Source organism: Acanthopagrus latus, chromosome 13, assembly GCF_904848185.1.
Source record: "Acanthopagrus latus isolate v.2019 chromosome 13, fAcaLat1.1, whole genome shotgun sequence".
NCBI classification, from domain to species: Eukaryota; Metazoa; Chordata; class Actinopteri; order Spariformes; family Sparidae; genus Acanthopagrus; species Acanthopagrus latus.
Genome location: NC_051051.1, coordinates 20,789,536 through 20,804,812, shown reverse-complemented (window position 1 = coordinate 20,804,812; position 15,277 = coordinate 20,789,536). Strand labels below are relative to the sequence as shown.

The 15,277-nt window shown below is 40.9% G+C and overlaps 1 protein-coding gene across 1 annotated transcript; it reads right to left on the bottom strand.

The window, feature by feature from the left end:
* Positions 1-984: 984 nt before the first annotated feature.
* LOC119031477 (DELTA-sagatoxin-Srs1a-like) lies at positions 985-2,728 on the bottom strand. The gene is made up of 3 exons (XM_037119979.1): positions 2,594-2,728; positions 2,357-2,484; positions 985-2,274 (listed from the first exon to the last, which is right to left on the bottom strand). The coding sequence occupies exons 1-3, from the start codon at positions 2,594-2,596 to the stop codon at positions 1,860-1,862; spliced, it is 546 nt and encodes a 181-aa protein (XP_036975874.1). The 5' UTR covers positions 2,597-2,728; the 3' UTR covers positions 985-1,859.
* Positions 2,729-15,277: the final 12,549 nt, after the last annotated feature.

Sequence of the window (15,277 nt, the reverse complement as noted above, 5' to 3'; positions counted from 1 at the left end):
TTATGGTCCTTCCTGTGTTGGTTTTATTTACCTGCATTACCATTTTTGTCCACTTGGGGGCAGTGCAACAGGCTGTAAACATAACATGGACATGACAAAAGTCAATGTGGTGAATCTACACCAGGCCCAATGGACCAGCGCCAGAAATGACATCATCACCTGATGCACTGGGGCCCAAAAACTGTTTTTCCCACTCAGTCCAGTAACATTTGGAAAGTCTAGAAAAGTCGCACGGTTAAATGATTTCTTTTTTTTAAAACAGGAAGTTAACCAGTTTAGTTTATCCACCGTTTATCCACCTGCAAGGGCTGCATCCAGGTTTTAATCTGATACCCTCGTCTGGACCTCTAGCTGCACTGCTAAGTTAAAAGGTAAGTTAATTGCAGCTACAGTTAGCAGTAGTTCACGGTTACTTTGGTGATATGCTGCCCCCTGTGTTTGGAGTGATATTTGACAGGTGGCCAACTCTTACATACAGCACCTTTAAATATCATACGAGCATTGTTGTTTTAAAGTAACTCAAAACCACCTAAATATTCAAATCAACTATGAAAAGATTAGTAAAGACTGAGCTACATTGTTTGATCGCACTGACTGATGGGTAATTAAGAGTTTCTTCAATTAAAAATGTATTAGCAGAAAATCAGGGATGGGCACAAAAGAAAGTATCCTACAATGACAAATTACTTGTATGATCAAATGTATTTAATGAATCTACAAGTCATTTGTCAAAAAATACAAAAAGACATACAAACTGATATTATTACGTTTCATCCATTAGTAGCCTCGATAGATAATTCAATACAGGTAATCCATTATTTGAAAAAAAAAAGAGAGTCTGTCTGTTCAAGGGTACATGTACAGCTACACATCGTCTTGATGACTCACAAAGGGTTTTTGCTGTTATTTTTGATAACTCTAATGTGCTCTAACGCGTTTTCAGTAGATAACACAGTAATGTAACAAGTTTGCATCAAGCAAGGATTAATTCAGACTCAAACAACTTTATTGACATCCAATATTTTACATGTCACAAGCACAGATCAACATACAAACACAGGTCTGTGAAGGACAGCGAGATAAAGAGCTTTGGTAAAAGAAATAGCAATACAATAATAACTAATCAGACATTTGATTAGGCACTAATAAATAGCTGGCACTATCTTTGAGATCTTCTGCTGATGTGACATTTTCATTTCCAACTTGTTCCCATGATGGTTGTAAATCTGATCCTTTTCATGTTAGTTAAGTATTTGCTAATCTAGTGTTTTCTCGAACTATGAGAATTTGGAAGGTAAGCTGCATCAACTCATTTCAGTTGACTGGCCTGCTGATAGGAAGTAAGACAGAAACTAGCTGGAAATTAAAATCGCACGATCAACAGAGCTGGAATTGAAAAAGCTAACTCTGCTCTAAGCTAACAGCCTGAAGTGGACCGGATGGTCTCTCTGTGCTTATGTGGAAATGTATACATTAAGTCAGCTCTGAACCTCTTCCTCTAGCCAACTTTTGACGCACACATAGAGCTGATTATTGGCTCCGGGGGCCCCAAACATCACCACAGTCCCACACTCACCTAAGGAGAAGCATCCTGCCCTGTCGCAGTTAAATCATAGCTACACAGACACTACGGGAGTAACTTTCAATACATTGTAAGGGAATTATTGCGGTCATTTGGGGGGTGATTTTAAAAGGGTTAGGGGTTTTTGACTAATTCTTAATGCTCCAAAACTATTTTTCATCATCATCGGCATGGCAAAAAATTGTGGAAAAAGTGGAAAACTGTTAGAAATGCACAAATTGTGCAGTTGGGAGACTGCAGGAGAATCTACATTTTATCACCTCTGAGTTTCCTTATTTCAGCTGTCTTCCACTTTTAAGCTCAGAATAGGTTGACAGGTGTCTGTCATCGATGCCGGGATGGCAAATGGACCGCTCTTGAAATCAATATCTTCGCCTGCCTTTTTTCTTATAAACATGTCGCCTTCGCCGTAGTACATCTGCACATAAAGATCATAATTACATGCTCTGCTCTGTTCAAAGACTCCCACTGCGTACCAGTTGGAGTATAGGTTGTAATCAAAGGGCACAGAGAACATGACAGCCATACTTCCAGCAGTCTGTCCTGTAGATTTGCTGTAGAGATCATAGGTGAAGACACCGACAGCTCCACAAGCAGTGCCGCCAGTCTTGGAGAACAGAGCCTTCCCAGATGAAGATGGCTCAATCTGAAGTGGCAAAGATGAGGCACAGAACCCACTGAAGATGTAAACACTAGAAAAAGTAGAAAAGTATTAATACATTTTGTGTGTGGAAAATGTATTTCAGTGAAAGAAAGGGGGGAAAATGCAGTTACCTGACATCACGGAGGGTGTAGTGAGAGCTTTTATTTGTGATCTCAATGGTGCACTGACGGTGCCCTGGAGGCATTGAGCTTCCTGTACCCATAGCACTGGAAAGTTTGTCCTCAATCGAATCAAGGGTCTAAGGGCAGAGGATGTCGTTCACTGTACAGATTGTAAAGCCCATTGAGGCAATGTGCTTGAGATTTTGGGGTATATAAATAAAACTTATTTGATTTTATTTCACTGACCATTTTAGTTTCTGTGATCACATCTTTTGTGGAACAAGACGACCTGTGTGGACAGACAAGCACAAAACAAACGCCTCAGCAGTGTTGAGTGAGATAATATGAACAAATATTAGTAAGTCACATTGAATCGAGAAAGATGTTCATCATGTCTGTATGTTCAGTCATGACTCAGTGAATGTGAGAAAATGCTGATACAGCAATTCTTAAGTACCTTAAAGGAAAAGTTCTGCGAGAATCAGTCTGAAACAGTCAGCGATCCACATGTTGAGACAAACCCTTGCCTCAGCTGATGAATAATGTGTGTGTGAAACTTAATTTCCCATCACACAGAGACAAAAACTTACCTTTGATTAGGGCGACAACAAAAAGAAACAGTCGCACCCATCTTCAGTGAAGAAAAGTCCAGTTTTTCAGCTGCTGGGAGGAAAATGTTGGATTTCTCTCTGAGCGCTGTGTATTTATGTCCTGATGACCTCCGACTGTTTCCTTAATGGGTTTCATACTGAGTCAGCGCGGTCAGCTGGCAAAACCAAAGTGTCGGTCGTTATTTCCCCTTTAACATAAACATGAGCACAAACACCCTGAAAATAATAATTGGAAAAATACCATTTGCCACAAAACCAGCTCAACTGTTGAAATGCTTTTTAAAAAATATGCAAATGTTTTTTTTGTTTGGTTTTTTTTTTTCCATTTTTGCACCAAAACCAAACAAAGCAAAGACTATAACAAACAGCAACTGGGATCAATTCATGGATCATTTGTTTCACACTGTCTTCGAAACAAATAAACATTGTTAGAGTCAGTATGTGTTTAGATTTCACCAAAGCACCACATTTAACATGATTTCTGTTGATACGTGCGTGCATTTCTCACGTTACTGACACTTCCTGCGTTGGTTTTATTTACCTGCATTAACATTTTTGGCAACGTGGGGACAGTGCAACAAGCTGTGAACACTACATGGACATGTTACTTACTCAAGGACCAGCGCCGGGCTTGGACAGACCGTGTAATGACATCATCACATGACGCACTGGGACCCAACAATATTTTCCCCATGAGCTCACACTGTGAAAGAAGCTGTGGATACATTTTATTGAGCATTGCAACCCCGCAAAAGGACTACTTTCACTGTCAGAAATTGAGTCTTTTCTCAGTAGACAGACGTGACGTTACCCAGCTCTGGTTGGATTTTGTTGGGCCAGTTGTTGAATAGCAACAGACGGGAGCTCCATGATAAAAACGAAATCATCATTTTGTGTGATTTGATTTATCACTCAAGTAACTTCTTGTTTTTGTTTTTTGTTATCTGTTCTGTCAACTCTTAATGTAGCCTGCCCCTCTTTTGCATCAAACAAGGATTATTTCAGATTCAGACAGCTTTATTGACGTCCAGTATGTTACATGTCACAAGCACAGATCAACAAACACAGGTCTGTGAAGGACAGCAAGATAAAGAGAAAAGAAATAAGTAACAATAATGACAATAAAATAATAACTGAATCCACAGTTGAGACATCTAAAATCATGCGAAAGGCACAGTCATTAAAAATGTCGTTTAAAGTGACAAGTATCGTAATTTAGCAACCTGATAGCAGAAGCAATGAAAGATTTGGAGCATCTATTAGTTCTGCTTGAACCACGACAGCGGTGGCAGTTCTTGTCTAGAAACGCTACAAATGCCTGCTAAGGTCATTTAGCAGACACTTTTGCCCAAAGCATCTTACATTTGTCACAAGAAAAAAACACAACATATCACGACAATAGAGTAAAAAATAAAAAAATAAAAACAATTTTCAAGCCCTTATCTGATCATCATAGCTGCTATTTATCGAGGATACTTTAAGTTTATAAGTGCTACAATCTAAGTGCTTGGTATAAGAACATGCAGGTGAATTTTTGTGTGTGTGTCACACTCACACAAACAGTCAGTACACTCAGGTATGATTGTAAATCTGAACTTTTTAGTAGTAGTAGTAGTAGTAATGTATTTGCTAATGTATTGTTGTCTCAAAGTATAAAAAGTTGGAAGGTAAGTGCATCAGCTCACTTCAGTTCACTGGCCTGCTGAGAGGAAGTAAGACAGAAACTAGCTGGATATTAAAATCTCATGATCAACAGAGTTGGAATTTTCCTGGTAATATACTGAAATTCACTGGCCTGCTGAGAGGAAGTAAGACAGAAACTAGCTGGATATTAAAATCTCATGATCAACAGAGTTGGAATTGAAAGAGCTATGTATAAATACTTAATGGAAAATGGAGGAAATATATTTAAAGTATTGTTGGAGCAACTTTCAATACATTTTGCAGTAATTATTGTGATAACTGGGGGGGGGGGAGCAGTTCACAAAATCCACAGCTCGGTTCATATCGCGGTTTTGTGGTCACGGTTTTCGGTTCGGTTCGGTATACGGTGATCTTTAGGAAAATCAATTATGTCAGGTTAAAACTGAAAGAATGAGGCAGTCTAACATTTAATACATCATTGTGACAGTCTTAGGTTAAAAGTAGGTAAGATTCTGGCACTGCAAGAGAGGAGACATTGCTAGTTCCAACATGCTTTACATTTATTTGGCAAAGAAAGTTGTCTTTAACAAATGCTAAGAACAAGTAGTTATTGTTGCTGACGGATATGCGGGAGGGGATTTTATATTGTGGCTCGAGTGTTTTAATCATACAACGAAATCCTGCACCCTCCACCACCGTAAAAGGCTGCATGTCTTTGGCTATGAAATACCCCACTCTTTTTCTTTACGCATTTTGCCTGGACTGACTCGTCTGTTTAATAACTGCGGGGAGCAAAAGTTGTCCTGCCGACTCTCTCCTTCTCCTCCTTGTGCTGCCAGTTGTCTCACTGGGATGATGTCGTCGCAGGTGAGCTGACATGTGTTGCACAGTACCTGCACGCTTGTCAGCAGTTTTCTTAGTAAACCCGCCCTGTTAGTAAATGAGAAAAAGAAGTTGTGCTTGCCTATGAACCAAACACGACACACGCAAACCGTACCGAGACAGACTGCAGCAGAATCTGCATTTTGTCACCTCTCAGTTCTCTTACTTCAGTTGTCTCTCACTTGTAAGGTCAGAATAGGTTGATAGGATGATGACATTGATGCCGTGATGGCAACTCGACCATCCTTGTGATCTAGTCTTTTGCCTCCTATTTCTCTGGTAAACATGTTGCCTGTGTCGTTGTACATCTGGTAATAAAGATCATAATCACATGCTCTGCACTTATCAAAGACTCCCACTGCGTACCAGATGGAGTACAGGTTGAAATCAAAGGGCACAGAGAACATGACAGCTATTCTTCCAGCGCTCTGTCCTTTAGATTTGTTGTAGAGATCGTAAGTGAAGACACCAACAGCTCCTCGAGCAGTGCCGGCAGTCTTGGAGAACAGAGCCTTCCCAGATGAAGATCGCTTAATCTTAAGTGGCAAAGGTAAAGCACAGGACCCACTGACGAGGTGAACACTGGAAAAAGTATGAATGTATTACTTAATACTTTGTGTTGAACATATATTTCAGTGAAAGAAAGGGGAAAAAAATGCACTTACCCGACATAACGGAGGGTGTAGCGAGAGCTTTTGTTTTTAATCTCAATGGAGCACTGACGGTGCGTTAGAGACTGTGCACACGGGTCCTCTGTGGGTTTCTCTTTTGTGCAACAAGTGAAACTGCGTAGACAGACATGCACAAGACAAACCTTTCAGTGGCGCTGAGTGAGAAAATGTGAAAATATAGTAAGTCACATTTGATCTAGAAAGATGCGCATCACGTCTGTGTGTTCAAGTCATGAAAAGTCATGCAAAAGCCTCTGACTGGAGGAATGTGAGGAGGGTGGTGAGGACAGCGGAGAAGGTCACTGGGACTTTTCCCCCCTCTGGAAATAAGCTGGAAATCTTATCAGAGACTCTTCCCACCACCATGACCACTGTTTCCCATGGTGGCCTCTGGAAAGAGGTTCTGCAGCATTCAGTGTAGGTCCACAAGGCTCTGGAGCAGCTTTTTTCCCCCCCATGTCACCAGACTGCAGAACTTAAGTGACTTTTATTCTGAAAACTTTGTTTCCTCAAATATTTGCACTACCTAATTCAACAATTTGCACTTTTAGTAAGTTTCTGTTTTTGTCATTCATTATTCTTACTGTGGTATTCTTTTCAATATTCTTTCATATTTTAATCCTAAACCGAGCCCCCGAAAACGAAATTTCGCTCTGTGTTCACTTGTTGCTCAGTGAATTCTGTCAAAGTCTATGACTCTCCGAGAACGTGAGCAAATGCTGATGCAACTATTCTGAAGTACCTTGAAAGAACAGTTCTGAAAGAAAGAGTGTGAAACAGTCAGCTATGTCATATCTGTTCTATTCTAGCTGATGAACAGATGAGGCGTGTTCAATAAACTTGTACTTTATTGCACGTTGTTTGCTGCGGCATGTTCAGACATCATTCAAACACTGACTGACTCTATACGTCCAGTGCGCATGCCTAACTAAGCATTATGGGAACTATAGTTCTTAATGTTATTAACTCATAACATCACATCTTTCCCCCTAGAAAGAAAACATTCTTCCCACGCTACACAATAAACTTTTATCCATAACTGTTAAACATTTTCTGTTTTTTTCCACCTCTATGTTTCTTTCTTTACAACCCAATAAACAATTGGCTCATAAACAACATTGCACAATCTCTTCAATGCATCAGGACAATAATACCTGTAACTATGCTATCAAATATCACATTTCACATTTTCTTTACAGCATATCATTGTTTCTTTTTTTTTCACATTCTTCTTTCTCTCTTTTTTTTTTACATTCTTTTCTTTTTTTCTTTTTTCTTTTTTTTTCTTTTTTCAATAACTCATTGTAAACATAAACAGTCCCTGTTGGTTTTTCCTTAGGAACTCTGGGTAAGCATAACTAAACAGTCCATGTTCCATTCAGCAACTCTCAATCAATCTCTGCGGTGGCTTTATATGCCTCTGAGGTCTCAAATGTCTCTCAGCAGTAGGTGACTTGGACACTGCTGTCTGACCATTGGTAGAGTGTTCTGGTTCACTGTTGGGCAGTTCAGGAGGTTCAGGTGTGTCCTGTTGAGGCTCGGCCTCCTGAGCTGTTGTGTCTTCATCAGTAGGTTGCAGTTGAAGATCTGTGCGATTCCTTCTCAAAGACAGTCCACATTCTGTCTGGATTCTGTAGGAACGTGGAGAAAGTTCTTCCTCTACATGTCCCTGCTGTCTCCATGTACCTGTGTTAATGTCTCTGAGACGCACTCTGTCTCCATGCTTCAAGGTAGGTAGACGTTTCGCTGTCCTGTCATGTAGCTGTTTTTGTTTCACTTTGTGTCTCTCCTTGGAACGAATGCGACGACCCATCAGCATTTGTGCTGGCGATAGGCCGTTCTCAAGAGGTGCGCTCCTGTAGATGAGTAGGCTTTTCTGAAAATCATCTCTGTCCTCAGACTTCTTCATCAGACCTTTTACTATCTTTACAGAGCTCTCTGCCAAACCGTTGGATCTTGGGTAAGTAGGACTCGAAGTTGTATGTAGGAATCCCCATTCTTTGGCAAAAGAAGCAAACTCACAGCTAGAAAACTGTGGGCCATTGTCTGTAAACAGTTCACAAGGAATGCCGTGTCTCGCGAACACTGTCTTTAGGTAGCTGATGACTGTTCTGCTTGATGTAGATTGCAGCTGTCCCACTTCTGGATAGTTGGAAAAGTAGTCTGTGACCACAATGAAACTCTTTCCATTACAATCAAACAAGTCAGCTCCTACTTTGTAGTAAGGTCTGTAAGGCACAGGATGAGGCATTAGCGGCTCTGCTTGTTGTTTTGGTCTGTATATTTGGCAAAGCTCACAAGACGCAAAAGACTTCACCGAGGTGGCCTTCATGAATCTTTTGGAGCATTACTTTTTCGTAGTGAGGATGGTATGACGAACTTGCTTCCTTTGAATATGATGTCGTCCACTACTGTAAGCTCAGCTCTGTGATTCCAATAGTCCTGTATTCTCTTTGGGCAGTTACTTTTGCTCTTAGGCCATCCTTTCTGTATTGTCACTTTCAGTTCTTTCAATGTTTCGTCTTTGTTTGTTTCTTGACGGATTTGCTCGGTTCTGTCTGCAGAAACCGGGAGCGACGACACAACCATATCCACGTAAGCCTGTATGTCAGCACACTTTTCACTGTCGGCACTCTCTTTCTTGTCCACAGCTCGGGAAAGAGCGTCGGCGGTGAACATGTACTTCCCTGGTGTGTATATCATCTGTGCGTCTTATTTCTGTAATCTTATCAACATACGTTGTATTCTTACGGGGCAATCATTCAATGGCTTGGACATGATCAATACGAGTGGTTTATGGTCCGTTTCCACTTCAAATGCTTGACCATAGACATATTGATGAAATCGTTCACATGCTTATGTACTTGCAAGAAGCTCTTTTTCTATTTGAGCGTACCGGGACTCGGCGCTCCTCATGTTGTTGAAGTAGCACCGCGCCCAGGCCGTGCTGCGAAGCGTCTGCTGAGATCCTGGTGCTCTTCTCGGGATCGTAGAACTTCAGCGCAGGCTCTTGTGTTAGAGTCTCTTTTAATTGCTTAAAGCACTGTTCCTGCTCATATGACCAGCACCATTCGTTTTTCTGATCAAGTAGGCTTCTGAGTGGTGCAGAACGTGTGGAAAGATCTGGCATGAATTTGGCAAGGTACGTTACCATACCGAGGAACCTTCTGACGTCGTCTCTGTTTTGGCGTCGTTCCATGTTGTAGATCGCTGGTACCTTTCTTGGATCCGGTTTCACCCCCTCTTCACTGACCACGTCGCCGACAAAGGTAAGTGTTTTCACTCCAAACTCGCATTTTTCCTTATTCAGTTTCAGGTTCACCTCTCTTGTCTTGTCTAGTACTTGTCTCAGTCTCATGTCATGTTCTTCTCGAGTAGAACCCCATACGATTATATCATCCATCATAGTATCAACTCCTGGTATGTGTTCAAATATCATGTGTATGGTTTTGTGGTATACCTCAGGTGCTGGCAAGATGCCATACGGGAGACGAAGAAAGCGATACCTGCCCTCAGGCGAGTTGAAGGTGCAAAGCTTTGAACTCTCCTCTTCTAGCTTTAGCTGCCAGAAACCTGACGAGGCATCTAATTTGCTGAACCATTTCGCACTAGCAAACTGCGCCATGATTTCTTCTCTGGTTGGTAGCTTAAAGTGTTCTCTCTTTATTGCCTTATTTAGGTCCCTTGGATCAAGGCATATTCTCAAAGCACCTGTCTTCTTTTGAACTATCACCAGCGAACTGACCCATTCTGTAGGCTCGTCAATCTTTTTGATGACTTCCTTTTTTTCCATAGGTGCCAGCTCCTCTTTTAGCTTTTCCCTTAAGCTTGAATGGCACTTTCCTGCATGGATGCACAACTGGGGACACGCTTTTATCCACATGTATCTTGTGTAGTCCAGGTAGACATCCGAGTCCTTCAAAACAGTCTCTGTACTCCTCCATGAGCGAGTCATGATCGTTTGAAGTTGATGGCGATGTCACTACCAACACTTTCTTGACCAGATTGAGACTTTCGCATGCACTGAGTCCGAGGATTGGCTGTACGCTCTTGTCCACGATCAGTAGCTGTGTCTTGATCTGACGTCCTTTATTCTTAAAGGTTGCTATGCAGCTTCCTTTCACAGGAATAGGCTCACCTGTGTATCCCGTCACTTTGATCTTTACAGGATAGATCTTGCTCTTAACGGTCAATGTTCTGTAGTCCTGAATAGATAGTAGATTTACTTGAGCCCCTGTATCGAGCTTGAATGGTATTATAGTCTCATTTACCTCAATCGGCACAATCCATTCAGCTTTATCTGTGCTACAAGTCTGTACACTGTCCACTACAAAATCTTCCTCCTCTACGGAATCATCATCCTCTTCTTCCACTGCATGGACTTTCTTTTTTGTTTGCGTCGCTTTGCAGCATTTGGAGAAGTGATTGTTTTTTCCACAGTTATTACACGACTTGCCATACGCTGGACATGACATGACACGCTGGTTTGTGACTGTTGCCACATTTACCGCACTTGAACTCTGCTTTGTCATTTGCATCTTTTTGTTTGTTAAATGGCTTTCTTTTCTGTTCCTTTTTCACAACATGCACTGCTGTTTCACCTCTACGCAGCTCCTTGGCCTGCGCACGTGTTGTCTCTGCTGCTCTACACATGGTGACACATTTGTCTAATGTCAGTCCTGACTCACGGAGCAGTCTTTCTCTGAGTGCATTATCGCCAGTTCCACAGACTATCCTGTCTCTGACTAGGGCTGGGTATCAATCAAATTTTTTCGATACCAATACCGATACCGATACCTTAATTTCGATACCGATTCCTGAACGGTACCTTTTTCGGTTCCTATTTTATTTTTATTCTAGAAAGAAAAAACATTACAAATTCTATTCCACATACTGGAGTTTATTTTCCAAGATCATTCCAACTGAAAATTTAACAAGAACAAAAGTGCACACCATCACACACATGCACGCACGCACGCACGCACGCACGCACACACACACAGTTTTTCTTCAGAAAAATCAATATATCAGCCTTCTCAGGGGACAGACAAGCTCTTTCCTGGCTGATGGTGTCCCCAGCGGTCGAAAATGTGCGCTCAGCAGGAGTGGACAATGCCTGCACACACAGGTACTTGGCTGCCAAGTCAGACAACAGTGGCAGAGTGTCCCTCACAGTCCACCACCAGGTTGCTGGGTTAACAGAATGGATTTACACAAGCTGCCTGCCTTTTCCTCCTCACATCAGGGACCTGGCCAGAAGCTGCAAAGGTTTTGCACTTTTAGTTTTGAGGCTAGCTAGACAGGGGTGAACAGCTTTCATACCCAATGATGGTGCACATTTTAAATGCAAGCAATTTAATCACTTTTGACTTCGCTAGCCGCTAGTTACATATCCATAAACAAAAGTTACTCGCTAATGTCCTACAGTGGCCCACCGTTAATATGCACAAACTTGCTACAAGCTAGCTAGCTCCTACCTCGACAAAAAAAGCAGTTCAGAATAAGGATGGTAATATGAATTGAATAATAAATAAATAATCAATGAATTAATTCCTTAAATGCTCAATTAAGTAATTAACTAATCGTTTAAATAATTCACCAATCAATTAACAGACTGGCTGATTGATTGTATTTGTGTGAAATTGCAGACTGCCTTCATAAGTGTCTGCTTTTATTTTGAATTCTGTTCTGGCACGGCATTACCGTAATATCGCCTATATACAGGCACTGCAAATTAAGTGGCGGCTAGGTTGACCGGGGATTTCGGAGTGGAGGGTGGCTTGACCGCAGTTTTTTCGAGCTAAAACTAAACGACGCAACCGGTGACGTTTTCTCTGCAGCAAAACTTACTTTCGTTTTCTAACGTGGCTCTCGTTGCAAACGCGGCATTTCTTTTCTTCCGTCTTCACTTGCAGACGACCACTTTCTGACACCATGTCATATCTGTTCTATTCTAGCTGATGAACAGATGAGGCGTGTTCAATAAACTTGTACTTTATTGCACGTTGTTTGCTGCGGCATGTTCAGACATCATTCAAACACTGACTGACTCTATACGTCCAGTGCGCATGCCTAACTAAACATTATGGGAACTATAGTTCTTAATGTTATTAACTCATAACATCACAAGCTATGCTGGGAGGATTCAAGATTCAGTATTTCTTTCTTTTTTTTTTTTTTTTTATTAATTTAGTGTCAAACACTTACCAGTTAACAGGGCAACAATAAATGGAAACGTGTGCACCCATCCTCAGTGGAGAAAAGTTCCGTTTTTCAGATGCTGAGAGTCAAAAGTTGGATTTCTCTCTGAGCGCTGTGTTTACGTGCTGCAGCAGTAGTGAGTAGTGGTTGGGTTAGGGTTAGGGTTAGGGATCGATCCAAATATCGCTAATATCGATTCCAACGTTGGTGCTGATACTGATCAGTTTCGCTCTTCTATGCGCTGCGGGAGTTCCATCAAAGCGGCGACACGACAAGTCTGTGTCCGCCGGTCCTAACTGCGCGGAGCAGGGCAGGCACACTTTGCTCCTCCTCCCCCCTCTTGTGATTGGATGGTGTGCCGTCACGTGACTCGGCAGCGCCACTTGAGCACGCAGGCAGCCAGCAGCATACAGAGATGGAGTGGAAGGGTGGCAGAGAGGGAGAGGAGTCTGTTGTGCTGTACGGCGACCTGTATCAGTTGTAAGAAGGGAGTAAATGACAATGGTCACACTACACGTGTTCAAGCACTTGACAAGCTGTGCGGGAGAAGACGCGGAACTAAAGAAATGGAGAGAGGAGTTAATATTCATTTTCTGTAACCAAAACCTCTGTTCTGGATGGGAGGACAGGGCCCACAGGGAGGCTTCTGGGCATTTAATAAGAATCTATACAAATTCTTCTATTACTGAAATTATCTAAATAAATTATACGAATACAAAACATAAAATAAAAAAGGATAAGGACTAACACTAAAATAGGACTACAATGTTAACCCTAACATATACTGAATATGCACTCAACAGTATACAGTAATTTATTGTGTGCATTAAACACTTTAAGTAGATATTGCTAAAAGCTGTACAGTAAGGTGTAGAATGGTTTAACTTTAAACAAAAGCAGACTTTGAGCATGAATTTGTAAAAATGCCTGCAAGTGAGATAATTCATCATGATTACTGTACAGGTGTGCGTTGGAGTGGTCACAATAAAAGGCTACTCTAAAGTGTCCATTCGACTGGTCATTGCAACATCTTCCCTCTCCAGTATAATTTCCAGGAAACTGAGAGTACACCCAGCAAAACTGTGGTCAGATTGAAAGTGAAACTATCCACAGCACTGACAGCATCAGCTGCCAGTGTCCAGGCTGGAGCCAGGATTTATTATGATGGACTATTTTTGAGGGGTTATTTTGCAAAAACAGATCTTAGGGTGTATTTATCCTATAGCTATCCTAAACTCACACACTCTCTGGTCACAATAAAAGGCTACTTTAAAGTGTCCATTTGACTGGTCATTGTAACAGCTTACTGTAAGCCCTCTCCAGTATTATTTCCAGGAAACTGAGAGTACACCCAGCAAAACTGTGGTCAGATTGAAAGTGAAACTATCCACAGCACTGACAGCATCAGCTGCCAGTGTCCAGACGGGAGCCAGGATTTATCATGATGGACCATTTTTGAGGGGGCTCCAAATAGACCATATAGTGTCATTGCTACCAGTCTCAGAATGCAACTTAGTACATTTATTTAAGGGCTGCAGCTCAAGAGAAATCAAAGATACTTGTCCTCATGTCTTTTCTTTTCATGCCTCTTTGTATTTGTATTCCACTACAACTCAGAGGGAAATATTTGTACTTTTTACTCGACTACATTAATCTTACAACTCAGAATAGTAGTTACTGTACAGATAAAGATTTTTTGAATACAAAACATAGGGGGGTTATTAGATATTATGTTTATAAGTAATATTACCTGACAGCAGCCTGTAGCTGTAGGCAAGTATAGCCGAAATGTTTGGTCCATGTATCAAGTAATTGACTGACAGGAAATTAAAGGGCAGTTATTTTGATAATAGTCATTTCAGCATTCCAGCTTTATAAATGTAGTGATTTGCTTCTTGTCAGTATAATTATTTGTAATAATTCTGAGGTTTCACTATTATTATTTTTACTATGTACATTCTGCTTATATAAATACTTTTATAACAATCAAGATTTCAGTGCTGGACTTTTAAAATTTAAGTAATTCTGCAGTATGGTATAATTTTGCTTACGTAAAGGCCATGAAATATTCCTCCAGTACTGATTGCTACTAATATGACCGTTTTTCTGAGAAAGCTGTGAATTTCTATCAGACAGAGCTGCCCAAAGTGAGCCATGTGGGCCAAAGGTGGCAGCTTTATTTGGCAGACCAGGTGTTTACAGTGAAAATAAATAAATGAATGAATCAAATGACACATTACAGATTAAAAAAAGTGTATTTCTGTGTGTATTTGTATTTAACTACATGACATTTTTCATTCTATGCAAACTGATATTATTACATTTTAGCCATTTAATTGCCTCAATATTGGTTGGATTCAGTGTTTGGGTAGCAGGTTAACATTTTTCAGTGGACAATGCAGTGATCTTTTAAATGTAATGACTTACTTTTAGAAAGTAACTTTACCCAAAGCTGGTTGGATTTTGTTGGTCCAGTTGTTGAATAGCAACAGACAGGAGCTCTATAGTAAAAATAGTCATTCTTCTGTAAGATTTGGTTTATCACTCAAGTAACTTCATGTTTTCTATCTGTTTTTTTAACTCCTAATGTAGCCTGCGCTGCTTTTGCATCATACAAGGATTCATTCCGATTCAGACAACTTCATTGACGTCCAATATGTTACATGTCACAAGCACAGATCAACGAACACAGGTCTGTGAAGGACAGCAAGATAAAGAGAAAATACCAAAAAATAACAATAATAACAAGAAAACAATAGAATAATAACTAAATACACAGTTGAGACATCTAAAATCATGCAAAAGGCACAGTAATTAAAAAATGATAGCGGAGGCCTGAAGGCAGTACTGTGAACTCAACAAGACAAAACGTGATCAGGTCGGCTGATAATGTCTGTATGTCTGTCTACCTGTTAGTGTGA